The following is a 21,470-nucleotide window of genomic DNA, read 5'->3' on the forward strand; positions in this document are numbered from 1 at the left end:
CCCTATCACCAGCTTCCCTGTCCCCTTCTGCCTTCTGGCCCTTGTCACTGGACTCCTGTACCTCGTTAGTCTCATTTGGTTTTACGGGGCTGTCCAGTCCCAGGCTGAACAGTGAACCTCGGAGGGAACTTCACCACTGAGCTAAAAGGGTGTCTTGGGACCATACTCTCGGGGTTTACATTTAACAATTTTTATACGACTTGTTCCATGATGTTGGTTATGTGTCAACATTCTCATTATTTCCATTCTTTTTGATCTGTTTCCATTAATCTAGCTTCCCTGTCCCTCCTTAACTTCTCATCTTTGTTTTAGGGTAAATGTTGACCCGTTTGGTCTCATTGGATGATCAATTTAAGGGAGCACAGTATTCACAGGTGGTATGGTTAATTTTAGAAGCCAATCTATTAATTTGATGAAAGGTGACCACTGGGAGTGGCGTCAGTTCCAAGTTCCAAGTGTATCTTAGGTTGATAGTCTCTGGAGTTCCTCTAGTCTCTATTGGTCCAGTAAGTCTGGCCTTTTTTTTTTTCTTTTTTTTTTTTTAGGAATTTGAGTTTTGTTCTACATTCTTCTTGCATTCTAACCGGGATCTTCTATTTTGTCTTTGATCAGAGCAGTTGGTAGTGGTAGCCGGGCACCATCTAGTTCTTCTGGTCTTAGGCTAGAAGAGGCTGCGGTTTTCAAGGGCCATTAGTCCTGTAGACTAATTTCTTCCATGAGTCTTTGGTTTCTTTCACTCTCCTTTACTCTTCACTGGAAGAGACCCATAATTGTATCTTAGATGGCTGCTTGCAAGCTTTTAAGACCCCAAATGCTACTCACCAATCTAGGATGTAGAACATTATCTTTATGAACTATGTCAGTTGACCTAAATATTCCCCGAGACTATGGTCCTTAGCCTTCAAGTCTGGTTACTCAGTCCGACAAGATAATTGGATATGTCTAGGAATATTATCTTAACTATGCCCTTTACGTGCTCTATTATATATATGAATATATATGCAGCACATGTATTGGTTTAGTTTCTATATGCTTTTCTAGGTGCCTGGTTACTTTTGGAAATTAAACAAGTCTCTCTATTTATATCTGTATATACATGTATATTGAGTCCAGCAGCTACTGAAGATTTGACTGTATCAGAAGACAGTGCTGTAATTGATGTTAATTGTGGTGACCCTAGCCTACCAAGCAAATATTAAATTATGTTCAGAATTCTTGGTGTAAGAAGGCAAAGGGTTGAATAATACATTTTATAAATATTTAGATGGAAGACTTGAGTAAAATTTTAAAAAGTTAGGAAAAAAATTTTAAGTTAAAAAAATTAAAATGTTAGAAAAAGAAACCCTTACTTATCTGGAAAGTGTAGGATCCATGTAAGTAAGATTTTCATGTAATTTATGGTTTGGTAATTTTTATTTTATGGTGTTGCTAATCACAGGATTTTCCTAAGATACATTGTCAAGTTTAGACAAGATATTTCTTTTAAGAATGTACTTTTTAAAAAGGAATATTGAGGAAGGTGACAACTCAATAGAAAATAGAAAGTAATGTCATTTATTTCCTAATACCAGCAGCTTACTTGTGGGTATAGTTTCTTAAGGAGAAATGATTAAACAAAAAGCTTACTGATAGTAAGGTAATATCTACTATCAGTGAGCTTTGAATGAACAACTGCTGTGTGCTTTGCATACTTTATTTAAAACCGAATTTAAAAGGTAGGTATTATTATCTTCACCTGCAGATGGAAGCTGAGACACATGGAGAGAATGACATGCCTGAGCCCTCATAGTTAGTGAGTGCTGCAGCCAGCATACAACCCAAATATGTCTGATTCTAAAGCCCATATTCTCCTCTCTAAGTCATAGTCTCTTGTAGTCTGCAGACTAGGAGAAAATATGTAAAGAAAGATTATCCTGTGCATTGTTTTATTTCATTTCTCCACATACAATTTTTGACCAGTTAGTTTTATTTTAATTACATATTTTAAGTCTGAGGGTTTCTCCACTAAGAAAGGATTAAGCATAGATGTAAATTATTATTTTCTGTCTCTGCTTTCCTTTGTGATTGACCAAAGATAATAGAATCTCTCAAAGGTTTTGCTTACTTGGCCAGTTATCTTAGATCCTAGCTAGCTAGGGCAGCCTCAGAGTGTTATATAACTGGCATTTAAAAAGGTGTCTTTTCTCACTCAGCGTCTCACTTGGATCTGGGCTGTTGTGTCTGTGAGTACAAACACTGAGCCATGAGTCAGGTATACTGATTGAGAGAGTGTGAAAGTAAGCTCAAGCTGGATGCACTGATTCTGTCCACCAGTATCTGTCCTTCTAGAAATTTCAGTAGCTCTCATTCTTGATGGAGCATTGCTTCAGAGGCTTCTGATATTTTCCTGTTAAACATCAATATAAATGATTCCCTGGCAATTGAAATTCGCTCAAGTAATTTAGGACTCTCATTTGGTGGTCATACATAGAAATGGAGCACTTGATACATGCAAATGTAATCCCAGCTTTATTATTCTCTTCAGCTATAATTTACATATAGACAAAATGCACATACCTTAAATGCGGCATTTTAATGAGTTTTGACATGTAGACATATATGCATACATGTAACCCATATCTATCAAGATACAGAACAATTCCATCATCTCAGAAAGTTTCCTGTATCTCTTGCCAGCCAATTTGAAAAAAAAGTCCTCCAAGATCCCCCTTCTACCAGTGTTGACTATACAGATTATTTTTCAAACTTGGTCCATTTTACACTGCCATCAGCAATTTATGAGTTTCCGGTTGGTCTACATCCTTACCAGCATTTGGTGTTGTCAGTATATTCATTTTAGCCATTCTGGTTGGTATATGGGGCATTGGTGGTTCACTGGTAGAAATCTCACCTCCCATGCAGGAGACCTGGGTTCGATTCTCGGCCAGTGTACCTCATGCACAGCCACCACCCATCTGTCAGTGGAGGCTTAAGGGTTACTATGATGCTGAACAGGTTCAGCAGAGCTTCCAGACTAAGCTAAACTAGGAAGAAATGCCTAGAGATCTACTTCTAAAAATCAGCCAGGAAAAACCCTGTGGATCACAATGGTCTGATCCACAGCCAATCATGAAGGTGGTGCAGGGCTGGCCAGCATTTTATTCAGTTGTACATGGGATCTCTATGAGTCAGGGGCCCAACTTGAAAGCAGCTAACAACAGTTGGTATACAATGGTATCTCATTGTGGTTTTACTTTGCCTTTTCCTGATGACCATTGATACTGAGTACTTTTTCATGTTGGTCATGGCCATATCTTCCTAGTCCAGTATTTTCTTAATTTTAAATTGGGTTATTTGTATTTTTATTAATGAGTTATAGGAGTAATTTATATAGTTGAGTTATAAGCTCTTTGTCATATATATATATAGCTAATATTTTTCTCCCAATCTTTTCTTACTAATTTTCTTAAAGATGTCTTTTCGTGAGCAGAATCTCAATTTTAAGTATAATTAGTTAAAATTTTTTTATAGCTATTGCTTTCAGTATCCTGAGAAATCTTTACCTACTCTAATGTCCTGAAGATACTCTCCTTCTAGAATGTTTCCTTCTAAAAGCTAAATATTTATACTTGTGAATTTTTATGTTTAGTTCTATTGTCCATCTCAAATAACTTTTTGTATATGGTGTGAGGAAGGTGCCTAAGTTAATTTTTTTCTCATACAGATACCCAAAGTTTTCTAGTACCGGTTTCTTGAAAAGACTTTCCTTTCTCCTTGATTTGTTTTAGTGCCTTTGTTGACATTCAGGTGACCATAGAAGTATGGGTTTATTTTCAGACTCTCTATTCTCTTCATTGATCAATTTGTCTATCCTTATGCCAGTCTTGATTACTTTGGCATTAAGTCTTGAAGTCAGGTTGTGCCAGTTTTCCAACTCCCCCCACCCGAAGGTTCTTGTTTTAATTCTCCTAAGTCCTTTGTGTTTAAAGATAAACTTTGGAATCAGCTTGTCATTTTCTACGAAAGAAAAAAAAAAAATTGCTTGGATGTTAATTGGAATTAACACTGATCAATTTGGCAAGAACTGACAATATTGAGTCTTCTAAACCATAAAGATGGTATATGTCTCCATTTACTTAGGGCTTTTTAATTTTTGTCAACAACATTTTGTAATTTTCAAGGTAAAGGTCTTATACATCTTTTGTAAAACTTATCCCTAAGTATGTTATGTTCTTTTGAGGCTATTTTAAATGGTTTATTGTTTTAAAATTTATTTCCTGTTGTTTATTGCTAGTATGTAGAAATACAATAATTTTTATGTATTGACCTGTGTTCTGACTAAATTTATTCATTAGTTCTAATGGATTTATTGGTAGAATTTTTAGTATTTCTTATGTATACAGTTTCAGGGTGTGGGATCACATTACAGAAAACAATTTGGCCTGCCTTCTCAGTTCTTTTGAGCCAGACCAACACCTGAGGCTGATGAGTAGGAGCTGACCAGACCAAGAGAGACCACCTAAGAGACATGATGTTGACTAAGCCTCAGGAGTCATGATGTAATCTCTCATGACCACATGGGGAGGCTGATAAGACCCCTGAACCCTGACACTCAGATGAGCTTCCTGTTTGGTTACTATGCACAGGAATGGATAGCATATCCCTCTTTGGGACATGGAAGGTCCACACTGGGACCCCTCCCAGACCTCACCCTGTGTGTCTCTTTGTTTGTAGTATTTTTGGTTTTAATAAACATGTAGTAAAAATGGTATGTTGTTGTTTGTTGTTACGCGCTGTTGGGTTGGTTGCGACTCACAGCAACCCTATGTACAACAGAATAAAACACTACCCAGTCCTGCGCCATCTTCACAGTCGTTATTTTGCGTGAGCCCATTGTTGCAGCCACCTTGTCAATCCATCTCGTTGAGGGTCTTCCTCTTTTTCACTGACCCTTTACTTTTCCAAGCGTGATATCCTTCTCCAGGAACTGATCCCTCCTGATAACATGTCCAAAGTATGTGAGACAAAGTCTTGCCATCCTTGCTTCTAAGGGGCATTCTAGCTGTACTTCTTCCAAAACAGATTTGCTCATTCTTTTGGCAGACCATGGTGTATTCAGTATTCTCCACCAACACCATAATTCAAAGGCAGCAATTCTTCTTTGGTCTTTCTTATTCATTGTCCAGCTTTTGCATGCATTTGAGACCATTGAAAACACTAAGGCTTGGGGCAGGTGCACCTTAGTCTTCAAGGTGACATTTTTGCTTTTTAACCCTGTAAAGAGGTCTTTTGCAGCAGATTTGCCCAATGCAACACGTCCTTTGATTTCTTGACTGCTGCTTCCGTGGCTGTTGATTGTGGATCCAAGTAAAATGAAATCCTTGACAACTTCAGTATTTTCCCCATTTATCGTGATGTTGCTTCTTGGTACAGTTGTGAGGATTTTTGTTTTCTTTATGTTGAGGTGTAATCCATACTGAAGGTTATAGTGTTTGATATTCATCAGTAAGTGCTTGAAGACTGTAGTGTTTGATATTCATCAGTAAATGCTTCAATTCCTTTTCACTTTGAGCAAGCAAGCTTGTCATCTGCATATCGCAGGTTGTTAATGAGTCTTCCTTCAATCCTAATGCCGCGTTGTTATTCATATAGTCCAGCTTCTCGGATTATTTGTTCAGCGTACAGATTGAGTAAGTACGATGAAAGGTTACAACCCCGATGCACACCTTTCTTGACTTTAAACTACGCAGTATCACCTTGTTCTGTTTGAACAACTGGTGTGGTATGGTGTACTCTCCATGAATTCTGTGAGTTGTGCCAGCGAATTAATGAAACCACAGGGTCACTGAGAGCCAGCAGAGGCTGGGGTCTGCCTGTCTGGCAGTATGAGAGAAGGTGTCCTTCTAACTTGTGAGCTCTAACCCAGCTCCAGGTAGAGAGAGAGTGTGCCAGTTGGGTGGCTAGTGACAAGGCTGGAGAAGGGGAAGGTGAGGGCTGAATCCATCCCTACATTTTGAGGATTGGATTCATGCTGATCCTTACCATGCAGTTAGCAGCAAAGGTGGGATTTACCCACTTTGCTCCTTATTTAGTGCAATGTCTTTCTTTTTTCATATGGCTTTTCTTTTTCTTGCCTATTGCATTGGCTAAGACTTTCAGAACAATGTACATAGAAGTGGTGAGAGCAGACATCTTTCCCTTGTTTCCAATCTTAGGGGAAAAGCGTTTAGACTTTTACCATTAAATATTATGTTAGCTGTAGGTTTTCCCAAAATTCTCGTCAGGTTGAGGAAATTTTCTCCTCTAGTGTTACTAACTTAACATTTGTTAGACATTTTTAATTACTAATAATTTGTCTCATAGTGAGATGAAGTTAACAATACAAACTTGTTTTCTGTCCTTAAGAGGTCACTAAATCAGTGAATTGTAACGTGTCACTTCAGAGGGTTTATTTGTTTATTAGCATTTAGACCAAGTTGCTTTGATACTGCGTTGACACTTTTCAGCATTTGGCATTCTTAAAATGATAAGGAATTAAATAATCATTATCTCTGTCTATTTTGATTTCTCAGAGCACTACACAAATATTCATATTGACATGGGTTTAAGTAGAGGTATAAATGATTAATACTGCTCCTAATTTGAATAAATTAGGAGGTTAAACATTTTTCCCCCTGCAATTTGGTGATATATATTCTAGCTTTTTCTTGTGAGGCTTCTGTGTCATAAAAGGGCTTGCAAGTAACTTTGTGTAACCCAAGCTTCACAAAAACTGGCTATTAGAATTTCCCAGTCCTCTCATAGGCTCTATAAGCTACATTTATATGCTTTATATAAAAATTGTATTAAACATTTTTCTGTTGGGCTCTTATTCCGTGCCCAACTGTGTAATGTAGCCATTTGAGATATAATCGAGAACAAAACAGATGTTATCCTCATGGGACTTGCAGTCTCGTCAAGAAGACAAAATTTAATGAAATAAATAAATATAAACTGTGATAAGTGGGGAGTCTGATCCAATATGGGAACTCAGGGAAGGCTTCCCTGAGGAAGTCGTATTTGAACTGAAACCTGAAGATTGGATATGAATTAACTAAAAAGATTGTGATGGCATAGTAACCAGCAGGTCCACATACTCTAAGGCAGTAGGGAACAAAGCAAGTGTATGTGGGACTGGGGTGGGGAACGGGAGCCAGTTTAGCTAAATCCTAAACAACACAGAAGAGAAATGCACTTTTGGGAGACCAAATTTATAGGACCTTTTAGAAATTTATCTTAAGGGCAGTGTGAAAACACTGAGGTATTTTAAATAGGGGAGTGACATGATCTGGTTTGCATTTTTGAAAGAACATTCTGTCTGCTGTGTGGATAATGGATTGAAGAGAGGTCACAGAGGACCATGGAAGACCAGTTTTAAAGCCACCATAGTAGTTCATGCACAAGACGATGCTAGCTTGCCTAGGGTCGTGACATTTGAGATGAAGGAAAGTAGTTGAAGAAACAGATAAATTTTGAAGGCACATACCTTCGTTGCCTATCTTAATGTATTAAAAACAACTTTTACTTTATCCTATCTTTGTTTATTTGTTATGATACTGTATTACTTATGTAGTTCTCCTTGATAGTCATTACCTACTGTTGTGTGCCATCTAGTCTGACTCATAGTGACTCTATAGGACAGAGTAGCACTGCCCCATAGGGTTTCCAAAGCTGTGAGCTTTACAGAAGCAGACTGCCACAACTTTCTCCTGTAGAACAGCTGGTGGGTTAGAACCACTGACCTTTCCATTAGCAGCTGAGTGCTTACCACTGTGCCACCAGTGCTGTTTTTCATTACCTACTATTTATCATATTTACCCTCCATGACTAGTGTCCCTCTCTTGCTTTGCTCTCTAGGTCCTTTGGTAGTTGTGTGAATTGATTGGCTGTTAAATGATGAAATATGGATACATATAAAGCAATATATAAAACATACCTAAGATATAAATAAAAAATCAAATGCCTGTGATATATGTGTATTATCTCATAAAGTTATACAGTTTTAGTTGTTAGAAGTAATTTTGAAGGAATTCCAAATAATGATTCCTCTTAGATATTTCGTGACTAACATTTATCAGTTGAATGAAGAAGGAAGTGGTTGATAATGACAGTAATAAGAATGGCAATAATAAAATACCTAATAGGCCCCTAAAGTGAATTGAGAATTATGCCTAATATAAAAATAAGGAATGCTTTAGATAATGAGTTATAGAAATGTATGGTATTAATGCTCTTTTTTATTATTAGGTTTCACTGTATAAATTAATTCTGATTTTACACAGATCAGAAAAAAAAGGTTGGAAAAGAAGAAAAGTGAGGCACTAATAGAAAGAGTAGAGTCACTAAAAGGAATAAAATTACCTTGCTAAAACTATAGAAGCTTTTTTTTTAATTGGTGGAAATAAAGGAGGCTTACTGGATCAAAGGCACTACTTCTTAAACCCTCCATCTCATATTATCATATACCTTTGGAATCATATACAATTATGGATTATTTACAGTATTTTTAGACTCAAATCCATTCCTTTTATTTATTTATTTTTTTTAAAAGAAAAGTGTCAAAGTAAAGCAATCTAGTATTTGAATTTCTCTAAATGAGTTTTTTTGGCCTTTTTTTCTGATTTTAGAAATAGTATAATTCAAAACTTTTAAAATACGTAAAGTCTATGCTTTAAAATTATTTGTTTAGTGACTTAAGGTAGCATTAGTAATTGTTAGTGTTTTTGTTAAAATAGTTTTGTAATACAGCTTACTATTTAACTTGTCTTTATATGAAATCATAGATGCTGTAGGGTCGCTATGAGTTGGAATCAACTTGATGGCAATGGGTTTTTTTTTTTTTTTTAATATGAAATGTGGGATCTTTATCAAATGTAAATTTATTTTGAATATTTATTATCATTGTACAAGAGGATTTTAGATCAGACCTTGTTTGATTTTTAATGCTTTTATGTATGCCTAAAGGTCAGAATGCTCCCCTGTAAAATAGGACTTTCTAGCCTTGGTTCCTTAAATTTAAATATTTACTTTCAAACCTATACATAGTACTCATTCTGAGATTGTTATTTTAACTTGTCTTATAACTATTTCTGATGATGCTTGGTGCACACACACACACACACGCATATAACATATAGAACAAAAATATTTTGAAGAAATGCAGTCACCATTCTATATTTCACCTAATCCCCCAAAGATCTTAGCAATAACATGGTTTTCCTGAAAGGCAGTTCAACATAAAGAAAAGAATAGGGCTTTCTATTACTTTAGAAATAATTTTTATGAAGTCCAAAATAGTTCTTCCTACACACTTCCTGACTGGCAGCCAGCAGTGGCAAGGAAAGGGAGGTGCACATCAATATGGTATTAAGAATGACAATTTTGACCTGTTTAAATCCTAGTTTCACAAGTAGGCTAGAAATAATTACCTTATGTAGTACCTACTTTCTTCATTTGAAAAATGATAATGATGGTACTTCATAGAGATTTAAGGTTTTATAGTGAAAAAATATATAAAGCACATAGCACAAAGTTGGGTACATAGAATGTGTTCAATGAATGTTAGTTACCTTCAATTTTTACCTTAATTTTCCTGATTTATTTTAATTCTGAGTTAATTTGTAAATTAGTTCTAAGTCACTTTTAAGAGAAGTGCTAACTTCATAAGAAGTACATTTAAAATAGTGAATGTCGGTAGTAAATAAAAATAAATGGGAATGTTTATAACTTCCATCAGATATTTGAGCATTATTTGCTTTCTTCTAACTTAGGTATGTGTAGCTCAAGGATTATGTGACAAATTTGTTGGCCCTTTGATGCTTTTTAATATTAGAATAAAAAGTGGATTTAAAAGTCATTCTGTCTGTTTCTAATGCCTGTACTCTTCTGAGATCATATTTGACCATAAATATTTCCCCAAATAGATTTTAAAATAGCATTGTTAGTTCCAGTGCTTTGTATAGTTAAATACATCAAACTCAGAAATTTTGTGTGGGTGTGGCAGGGACTGGAGAGATTGATAAATGACTTTTAACTTCTGTTAATCAAAATATAACTATATTTTAAAGAGAAAAAATAGGCATATCACTTGAGTTTATGGAGAGTCAAATGATTTTTAATAATTAATAAGTTTTTTCTGCCAATAAGCATTAGATTACTGCTGACTTTTTAGTGTCATAGTACCTTGTGGTAGTTCTTCTACAGGGTTTAAAGGTGTACGCCCAGTTTTTTGTTTTTTTCTGTCCTGTCCAGAGGATATAATCTTTGCAAATGCTATAAGCAGAATACCTCAAGAAGTTAATGTATGCCATTAATATATTATAAGGATCGGTCAGTTTCATTGTCTTCTTTTGTCAATCTTGATCGGAGCTTGCCGAGTAAGTCTATAAGTCTGCATGTGCCTGGCAACTGTTACCTAGTGACAGTTTCAGCTGCAGTAGCCATTGGCTGTGCTGTTGATTGGGGCAGGAGGACCGAGTCACCTTTCTGATGGTGAGTTCTTCTGCATCAGCTCAGGATGAGGAGGAGGAGGAGCGGGCTTGGGCTCAGGTGGAGGCAGGGATACTGAGAGATTGTGGAGAATATACCGATGGCATCCTTGTAACTGCATCACAGTAAATCGGACTTCTGAATCAAGCAGCCCAGCCTAGCAGCTGATAAGAGTAAATGTAGGTGAGAAGCATAACCTTATTCTTGTAACAAGAGAACTATTTTGTGATAAGTGAAACTGGAATGTGCAAGGAAGAATATCCTGTGGATTTTATAAAAGAAGAAAGACTTCCCGGAATGACTTTGTGGTGCACGAGAAAATAACTTTCAGAAGACTGCTTTCTGTTAAGCTGCTGCATTGTTCTGAAGGAAATGCTTTTATTTCTACTACATGTTATTTCTTCAAAAGGTGTAACAGCGAAGACTGACAAGAGACTCTGAAATGCCTGTAGTTAAAAAAAAGACTTTTGGCAAATGCTATCCTGCTATCAGAATGACCTTGGAAGCCTTTTTGATGGATTGCTTCATTCTATCCTGCTAGCTTTTCAGTATTTCAAACTCTAGGATTTAAACTCATCTTGATGCTTTAGAGACATTTTAAAACAAGACCATCTTGTAACCTACCTAATGGCCCCTGTGTTAATTGAGCACTTGCTCAAAATAGAATACAGAAATAGAAGAGGCATTTTCTTAACATATGGCTGCTACATAACTGCAAATATAACAAACAAGGTAATTTTCCACTTTCAGAAGATTCAGTTGGAGTAATGATTTAATGTGTTAATCATCTAATGGCAATAGGAAAGGTATAATAACATAGAATATGAAGCCTACTGGAAATACATAAGTAATAAATAATGGCAGAATTTCAAGTCAAATAAGCTCAGAGTGTATAGGAAACTTTCTATTGTTATTTATATTTCATATATATTTACATATATATGAGATATATGTATGACTGCAAGGGTAGGAATAACTTTGAGCTATATATTTTATCATGCTTCATTATAAGGGAGGTAGTATATGAGGTAAAGAAAGTTTTTTTCCAGTTATTGATGCTGAAATTAACAAAAAGATTTCTTTTTGAAAAGGAAAAGGGATAAATTACATTGCTTTCAATAGCACTAGTAACTGTAACAGGCTAAAACTGTTTTAATCTGAATGCTTAGAAAAAATATACATAGACTTAAAACTTCACAAGTTCATCCTGTTTTGAGGGGTGTTAACCATTGTATATTACTTCCCTACCTGAAATACACCTTTTTTCTCATAAGAGTTATACGACAATCTAGGTGTGTTTGTTAACCCTGTTCTGCGCCTTCATGCCCCTGTAGAGAAGAATCTCTTGGAATTAACCTTGATAGGGGTGTTTTTCTTAACTCTAAAAAAAATAAGAGAGAAATAGATCATAAAGATGACCTACCAGCATCAAACCCTAAAGTGAGCCAAAAGATACTATTTACCACAATGAAGTTTTTCTCAGGTTTCCAACCAAATCTGAGATCTTAATTATTTAAATTCTAAAATATGAATCCACTTCTCATTGATAAAACAGGAAACCCAAGACAATTTAAGACACTTTTTCCCCTCATTCTTTCTAGGTAATCCGTAAGAAACTAGATTTCTCAGGAGAACAAACAGCCCACAGAAGCTTTTCTTCCCTTGTCAATAGATACTTTTTTCCCACTTCTACAGATTTAATTTTTTGTAGTGCAAGGTAATAAATCCATTTTCTCTAGAAGTGCCTTGTATCTGCAAAAAGTAATTTAAGAGCACTGGAGAAAGCTAATCAGTGACCTTTTTTCACCTCCTTTCTAGCTTATCCCCCTCCTTACCCCTCAAAGCTGAGGTGTGTCACTGCTGCGCTGAGGCTGATGAAGAGACTTGAGAGCAGCTCTCTGGGATGCTCAGCTGTGACAGGAACACTGACACTGTCTACCGAGGCAGGTTCTGAGACACTCGTGTGCAGAGTTTAACAGATGCTGTGCCGGGTACCTACTTGCTATAGCCAACGCTGCAGGTTTCCTTAATCCCAAGCCATGAATGAATCCAGGTGGACTGAACGGAGGATTCTGAACATGAGCAGTGGCATCGTGAATGTATCTGAACATCACTCCTGCCCACTTGGATTTGGCCAGTACAGTGCAGTGGATGTCTGCATCTTTGAGACAGTTGTTATTGTCCTACTAACTTTTCTGATCATCGCTGGGAATTTAACGGTTATCTTTGTCTTTCATTGTGCTCCACTCTTACACCATTATACTACCAGCTATTTCATCCAGACAATGGCATATGCTGATCTTTTCGTTGGAGTTAGCTGCTTGGTTCCTACTCTCTCACTTCTCCACTACTCCACAGGTGTCCACGAGTCATTGACTTGCCAGATTTTTGGATATATCATCTCGGTTCTAAAAAGTGTTTCTATGGCATGTCTTGCTTGCATCAGTGTGGATCGCTACCTTGCAATAACCAAGCCTCTTTCCTACAATCAACTGGTCACCCCTTGCCGCCTGAGAATTTGCATTATTTTGATCTGGATCTACTCTTGCCTAATTTTCTTGCCTTCCTTTTTTGGCTGGGGGAAACCTGGTTACCACGGTGACATTTTTGAATGGTGTGCCACCTCTTGGCTCACCAGTGCCTATTTTACTGGCTTTATTGTTTGTTTACTTTATGCTCCTGCTGCCTTTGTTGTCTGCTTCACTTACTTCCACATTTTCAAAATTTGCCGGCAGCACACCAAGGAGATCAATGATCGAAGGGCCCGATTCCCAAGCCATGAGGTGGATGCCTCTGGAGAGACCGGACACAGCCCTGACCGTCGCTATGCCATGGTTTTGTTTCGGATAACCAGTGTATTTTACATGCTGTGGCTCCCCTATATCATTTACTTTCTCTTAGAAAGCTCCCGGGTCTTGGACAACCCAACGCTATCCTTCCTCACAACCTGGCTTGCTATAAGTAATAGTTTCTGTAACTGTGTAATATATAGCCTCTCCAACAGCGTTTTCCGGCTAGGCCTCCGAAGGCTATCCCAGACAATGTGCACATCTTGCATGTGTGTGAAGGATCAGGAAGCACGAGATCCCAAACCTAGGAAACGGGCTAATTCCTGCTCCATTTGAAGAGAACTACACAGTAAATCCAATGTAATCTGACAGTGGTTTTGGATCGTGTTCTTGATTTCATCTGGAATTTTGCCACCGGGGAAATGTTTACTTGAATAATGACTATGAAATGATGAGGCTAAAGGTTTCTCCCCACCCCCCACCTCTTTTTCATGGAAAACACAACTAAAGGAAAGGCTGTATAGAGGTTACTTTCATGAGGTAATTATAGCGTGTGAGTATAGATGTGCAGTAAGAGGAAATGTTAAGCACTGAGGATGAAGAAAGTACCTCAAATCTTCCACAGGACATGAAGTAATTGACACATCAGAGCAAGCCTCTACGTCCCTGTCTCTGAATGAACTTTCTCTGCCTCTGTCTTTGTCTCTTTTTCTGTCTGTCTTTGTCACTCTCACTCTTATGTTTGTGGAAGGTATGACTTACATATATTGCCCTTTCTAGAAAAATGCTACATGTTATATATGTGGCGAAGTACAACCTTTTGCATCAAAGTGTACTTTTAAACACACTAATCTACTGTCTATAGATGGTCTCTCCATGGAGGGCACATAGTAAGTGTATTTTATTTCTTGCTGCACAACCCCTTTGCTTGTGTTTTTATAATATTCTCTGCAGCAAAAATTTTCTGCTACAAACAAAAAGAAACAGTATTATTTTTTCTTCTGGGTTAAATGACATATGCTCTTTCCCCTTCTTTCTAAAGCCTGCTATTTTTTTCTGTCCATTTTTCTTGACTTGCATCCTTTGGTACCTTAATCCAGAAGTGTCTTAGCTAATGAAGGAATCTGCTGTATAAAGCAATCATAGTGTTTCCGTCCAACAAAGCAGTCCAGTAGCCTGTTTGGGAGATTGTGTTAAACATTTTCAGTGGCTTTTGGGAATGTTTTTATCTAGGTCTTTTAAAATTAGCTCATGTGCCTAAAGTGGTGTCTTTTTGCTGTGGTAAAGCTTTTTTGTTTGTTTTTTTCCTTAAGAAAACCCACAAAATTCTAATGTAAGTGCAGGATACTTACTGAGCAGTGAGATATCATCTTAATGCTGCTTGGAATGTCTTTTTTTTTTTAAGTAAAATATTAACCATTTGGTGTTAGGTCTGCAATAACTTACTGTTATGTCCACCAATAATTTGTGTGATATGTATTTGCACATACTACATTTTTTACAACAAAGAAAATGTAAATTATGTGATTTGTGCCTAATGTTTTCTTAGCACAATAAATAGATCAATGTTGTTTAAGCTGTCAAATTGGAAAAAAATATATCAAAAATTCATTTAAGAGAAAAATACTTTGTGTAGTTACTTAGATATTTATATTAGACCAAGCAGCATTCTTAGTGTTGCTGAGAATACAATATACTTAATGATCAAATACAAGTAAGAGCTGTCAGTATTTTCTTTTATAATAATCTGTTTTCAGATTCAGAGATTAACTTATTTTTTAGTGTGCTACACAGGATTGTGTAATAAATTGTCAGGGGTTTAGATGCAGCAAAGTGGGCATTTGGGAAATTGGTAGTACGGCAGGTGTGAGCGATAAAACATTTAAATCTTACTTTTTTAGCCTAAGTTTCCTGACTGAAAGATATTTTAACATTTATATCAGACTACTGAGTATTTTTCTTCTCAGCATTTTTGATTTCTTTGTTTTATGAAATGCATTTAATGAAATGTGCCTATGACTCTTCAAGTTGGAAGCCAACCATGTTTGTGTTCTGGTGGTTTGACTTCAGAGAATCTTTAGTAGAAATGTTATTGTTTTATTGAGGTTGTTCTAAACCCCTGTATATTTTTAAACATGTAAGAAAGATTTAAAATAAAGAATAAAATAGTATTCTATATATCAAAATAGACTTTGTTTCAGTTTAATAAAAGACTTAGAACAAGAGTTTAGTTGTTTGGGAATCAAAACTTGTTTTCCATTTCTGTGGTTTGGGTTGTTTATATTTATTCTTGTCCCCTGTTTGCCACTGGCATCTTGGATAAGTTGAAATGCTTCTTTGAAGTTTATACCAGTTGAAGGAATAATAGTAATGCGAAATTTTCAGCTGTCATAAATAGAACCTTCCACATTATACCTGTCATTTGGGAATCAGATTGCTTTAGTTTGGAGTGTAAATATAATTAGAAACGACCAAGTGGATTCTCTGCGCAGAAAACTTGAGACCATGCCTATTGCTTTTTCCTTTTCTGGCTTTTCCTCATAATAATCAGTAACAACTATGTGCTAGGCACTGTATTAAGTTTTACATATATTACCACATTTAATCCTCATTACAACCCTTTGAGGTAGATACTGCCTTTGTTGCCATTCTAGAGATGAGGAAACTAAAAAAAAGTGATTTATCTAAGATCACTCAACTAGTAAATAGCAGAGCTTCATTTACCCTGTTTGCCTGGAGCCAGTGCCTGTATGCTTAACCACTATGCTATACTGGCTTTCTTTTCAAAAGCATTCCAACCTTTGTACCTCTTCCTGTATCTTTTCTCTGCAAAATTTCTCTTAGTGTTATTTCTTTTCTTCCCCACCCTACGTTTTTTACTTCCGTACTTTCCTTATCTTGTGATATCTTTTTTTTTTTTGATCTTGCAAGTCTCTTTTATTAGAACAGCAATTTCAGAAGCCCAAACTTGTCAAGTTACATTCATACTAAAACCTGGGGCATAGCATTTCCTTGACATGACTTTTGTTCGTTTTTGTTAAATTTTCCTTGAATAGCTTTTTCAAATCTCTATAAATTTCATATTGAAAAAAAATTTTTTTTCGAAGGGGAAGAATGGAGAAGAAAGACTTTATGATAGGCTGAAAGAGGACCCTCTGTGAGGCGAGTTCTAGGTTTAGGTTCTTCATTTATTATAATGTTTCATGTGCAATGCTAGGGCAAGTTACTTAACTTCCTTTTGACATATTTAAATATGTTTATATAATAGGATAATAGTTATTTTGAAACTACGCTGTCTTTTTCAGATTAATGTATTTTAAGAATAGAAAGCATAACCATTATTCCCCTCATTGTATTGTATTCTGTGGTAATTACCAATTTAGGTATAAATGACACCCAAAAAACAATGCTGTATTCTATTACCTAAGAGTTCTAATATCTGTGGAGTTGTCCACAAAGCAGTATAGTGTTGGAAGGCTTTATATCTTACTAGACTGTGGAACCTAGCCTGAAATCATGGCCTTCATAAGCTGTGTGGCCTCAGATAAGATACGGATGTTCCAAAACCTCAGTTCCCTCATCGATAAAATCCAGGGTTTAGCATCTCTTGTGGTAGGCTGGTTTTGAGGATTAAATAAAATAATGTAGTTTATGTGTTTAGCGCAGCTCCTGGCACATATAGAAAGTGTTCAGAATGTGTTAGCTGCTGTTTCTTATCTTTGTAGCTGACATATTCATTACTATCAAAACTTAAAGATCATTAATTCTAATTAAATAATAAATTGGATTTTTAAAAACAGAATTAATCCATCAAATATTAGGGTTTTCTAAGATTTTTTTTCCCTTCAAGTCTGTCTATACAGATTTTGGCTTAAACTCAGATGTTTTTAATATGGAAAAGCTCCGTAATTTCTGAAAGCTTGTCTTCTGGGAATAATTATTCATGAAGACATCATTTGAAATTAAAGACATCCAGAAAATAGATGTTGGCATGGGACAGTCAGGGATGATTCTGAGGTTAACCTACCTCCTTACTTTTTTGCATTATATATGCTTAAAACATTTTCCTCTCATCAGAGTGGCAATAGTAGGAAAGGATTGATCAGCAATGTCTTGCTATGTTGGCTTTCACTTTTATCTTTACATTTCAATTTTCCTAATTAATGAAATGGATGAAAGAATGATTGATAAGCAGATTTGCTCTACAAATAAGAGAATTATATGAGTTTAGAAATAAATGAAGTCACTGCCTTAAAAGACTTTTCCTTATCCCTCTCCACCCTGGGAGCAAATCATTAGATATAAAAAAGATATAATTGTGTGATAAACAGATAAAAAAGATTAAGATGTGGGGAATCTGCTGGTGTAACATGCTGAGCATAGCATCACCTACATTCAAGTGGGGCTATTGCAATGCCCAGGAGCATATGTTAGTAGGTCGATGCTATATTCTGATGTGTAGGTTCCAACTGCTGCTCATTTTCCGAAACAAAGCTTAACTTTGTTTTGATTAATGATGTGTAGAAAGTGGCATTTTCTATGACTAGATGTATAGACAATGAGGAAAACAAAGTGTGTAGAAAAGAAAAAAAAGATCCCCTTTTCAGCATTTCTTATAGATGGAAATTTTATCCAGTGCTTGTTTTGCTCTATAAAATAGTGATAACTTTTTTTTAATAGTAAAAGTGGTTGTCTTTTAAAATATTAAAAGTGATATGGTTGTCTTTTTTTTCTCTATTATTATTCTTTTTTATTTTTCTTTTACAATGAGCATGTATTTCTTTTATAATCAGGGACAGAAAATTTTTTTTTTTTAAAGAATGCTGACTATTAGTTTGACATCTCACAAAACAGCTTTTGCTGACAAATAACACTATCCAATAATATCTCAATACTTTTCTTCTTATGTAGATGGTTAATATAGTTTTCTGACTTCTGTAATATTGTTATTTCAGGTAGATATTCCAGAGAAACTTGATGACCTTCCACTTGCAATATTAGGTGTTCTTGACTTATTTTTCCTTCAATATAAACAGTCTGAAAATGTTGTTTGCTGAATCTGAAATGGATCTCAGTCACTGTATAATATTTTAATATACCATTGATGGCACCTTCCAGCATTTTTCACATCTTTAAGTAACAGAAGGGTGATCTTGCAGTAGAGATATAGGTCCAGCTGGTGTGTTAACTGCATTTCATAGATAAGCAGGATTTTACTCTCAGTTTCCTCTCTGAAGACCATATCCACGACTTTTTAATGGCAGCTTTTATTCCATTCTTATATATGACTCCCCATGAAGGTGAAGAAAATCACGATAATAAATTCACCATGATTCTTTTATGTCTGATAGATATTTAACATGAAAGGCTTATGTGATATTAATACTTTCACTCCAAAACTAGTTTTTGAGATGCTAAAATTCTTAAATTTGTAGGTGATAACATAGAGCATAAAGGTAGAATTTATTGAAGGATAGCATTTGCTAAAATTCTAAAAAGTCCCCGAATGATACATGATGCAAGAGAAGTCATATTTATCTTTGATTTTAAAATTTTGACCCAGTTTTCTAGTTAAGCAATTATAAATAAGGTTGATATCAGCTAAAAGTGCCCAAATATACTTTATAAATTTGAGGTAGTAGCATTATTTCATTGTGAGGCGCGCACGCACACACACACACAAAAAATACAAAGTTATATAACTTGTTCTTTAAATTCCAAATGTATCTTTAAATGAAATACAGACTGAAGCAAACAAATAGGGATGGCCAGTCCATTTGTCTTAGATTATGCCTGACACAAAGAAGTGTTCATGTGTATAATCTATGTGAAATGCTATTCAGAAACATTTGTTTATGTTCCTAATAGAGTTTGAAGTTAAAAATGGTAATATCACACATTTTATACTGATAGCTTGTTGACAGTTATTCCATTTACTCTTTCAGGAATTGTATCATTAAAAATGCTAAATTGGCAAGGTTAATGTTATAAATGATAAATTGGGAGAAGGTTAAAAGATAATTTGAGAAACAAGTAAAAAAACCATCCTGAAAGTCCTATCTAGTATTTTAACCAACTAAAGTACGTTTAGATTTTCTTATATTTATTACTTTGGCAAATAAAAGATATTCTATTTTTAGAATTGCTTGATATCATCAATTTCAAAATAGAGCATAGTTTCTTATATATAAGAAAACAACTTGTATATGATGCATAGCTTGTTTTTTGTGAAATGTTCCTGTTAACAAAGGTCAGGTTTTAAAATATAATTTATGTTGAAGTTAAAAAATACAAATAGACATACATTCTTTTTTTTTCCTTTCTTAAAATAGATTTTGAGGAAAAACTTGATATGCCAAGGATTCGTTTTTTTCTCATCCCTAGTCCCATTGCGCTAAAGGAATCTTTTTAAGAACTTACAACGTCCCCAAGATCTTAAAATTTTACTGAATTTTTAGGCTATTTTGAAATGAATCTGGAAGAGCGCATTTTGGAAATTCAGTTATAGAAGGTAATGTTACTAAATAGGTCTTAGGATGACTTCTGTTATTTCTACCACCAACTTTATATATCAACCCTGCTTTCTTTGTTTCTAAATGTGATTTATCACTTAAAAATAATTGAACAAACCATTAAAATTTTTTTGTACTTTTAATTTTTATTATACTTTAGATGAAGGTTTACAGAACAAACAGTTTCTCATTAAAAAGTTAGTACACATATTGTTTTATGACAGTGGTTAAACAAACGATTAAAATTTATTAGAGGACTTTATCCTGATTCGCTTTTATAGATTTTAGTATCTAGCACATCCAATGGTTGTTGTTAGCTGCTATTGAGTCTGTCCTGACTTGTGGCAGAGACCCCATGCACAACGGAATGAAATGTTACCATTGTGATCTTTAGGGGTTTCGTTGACTGATTTTTGGAAGGAGATAGCCAGGCCTTTCTTCCTAGTCTGCTTAGTCTGGAAGCTTCACTGAAACCTGTTTTGTTTAGCATCACAGCAGTACACAAGCCCAGTGGTAGCAGGGGTAAATAAAGGTGTTTGTTTGGTTTTTTATGCTTTGAATTCTACCCAAGTTACAAACTTTGGGAAAAAATGCTTATATTCTCAGTTTGCTGTCATTGTAGGAGTTTAATTTTTCCATTGTTAAAGGTATACATTTTAAAAGAAAAAATAACATTCTTGAGTGGGATTTCTCATGATGTCCCAGTTTTAGAATATATTAACATGGGTTATACTCAAGTGACTCAGTGTCCCATGAGGAAAGTGGAAACAGGTACCTGCCCCTGTCATCAAGTATGAGGGATAGGAAATTACTGGAAACTGCAAATTAAATTTTAAAATGCTTTTGAATATCTGTAATGCCCTTGAAATTAAGAATTTGATATATTCTAAAAGCTTTTGCGAGTAAGCACTATCTCATTTCACATATAGATATCTAAGATTTTCAAAGTGACCCTAACAAGATCATATAGCTAGATGAAGATACTACTTCTTATGTAGTAATAGTAGTGCCAGTGATAAAGTTCTTGAGTAAATTATTTATGGATGGTGGTAGAGTGACCTGACCCTTCTTTCTTGAGTAGAAAAATTAAGACTTAATTGGTATAGGAAAAAACCATGTGAAATTTAATTTTTAATTTAGGAAGTAGAAAGGATTATTTTAAAATTAATTGTATGTCAAAGGCAAGATTTTGAGATCCTGGAAAATTTTGATGAGATGTAGTATCAGCTCTGCTCAGTGTTTGGATATTTCTTAAAACAATTTCTTGTCTGTGGAGAGTAGTAGAACATTGCAACATTACCTCTCCTTTTAAAAACATAGCAGTCATCTGCTGGATGTATTCAGAGACTTGTAGACTGAATTGAACAGCGTTTGCTGTTTTAAAAAACTATATAACATTAATGATGGAGAGGTGTCAAAATCAACCATGTTCGTGTAACTGCTTTTGAAAAGTAATCATGTCATAGCCATATACTTTATGTTCTTAGCTTTTTTTTTAAAGTAGATTTGCAATGTTCATTATCATATGATGGATTTTTCTCAAGCATTATGATGGAAAGACTTTAAAGTTTCTAACGACAGTGATTTATATATGATTGTGAATAGTCTATAAAATACTACTCAAGGAGTCAGGCCAGTCTGAATTAGTGATGTTTTAAATGAA

The 21,470-nt window shown here is 35.2% G+C and overlaps 2 protein-coding genes across 10 annotated transcripts in view; both read left to right on the forward strand.

Moving 5' to 3' along the window:
• RABGAP1L (RAB GTPase activating protein 1 like) overlaps positions 1 to 21,470 on the forward strand; it is a 775,464-nt gene that overhangs the window by 259,504 nt on the left and 494,490 nt on the right. The gene's annotated exons all lie outside the window — the stretch shown is intronic.
• Positions 5,658 to 17,037, forward strand: GPR52 (G protein-coupled receptor 52). Its single transcript, XM_023728054.1, has one exon. The coding sequence runs from the start codon at positions 12,546 to 12,548 to the stop codon at positions 13,629 to 13,631; it is 1,086 nt and encodes a 361-aa protein (XP_023583822.1). The 5' UTR covers positions 5,658 to 12,545; the 3' UTR covers positions 13,632 to 17,037.

The sequence above is a fragment of the Trichechus manatus genome, unplaced genomic scaffold, assembly GCF_000243295.1.
Source record: "Trichechus manatus latirostris isolate Lorelei unplaced genomic scaffold, TriManLat1.0 scaffold00021, whole genome shotgun sequence".
Taxonomy (NCBI): Eukaryota; Metazoa; Chordata; class Mammalia; order Sirenia; family Trichechidae; genus Trichechus; species Trichechus manatus.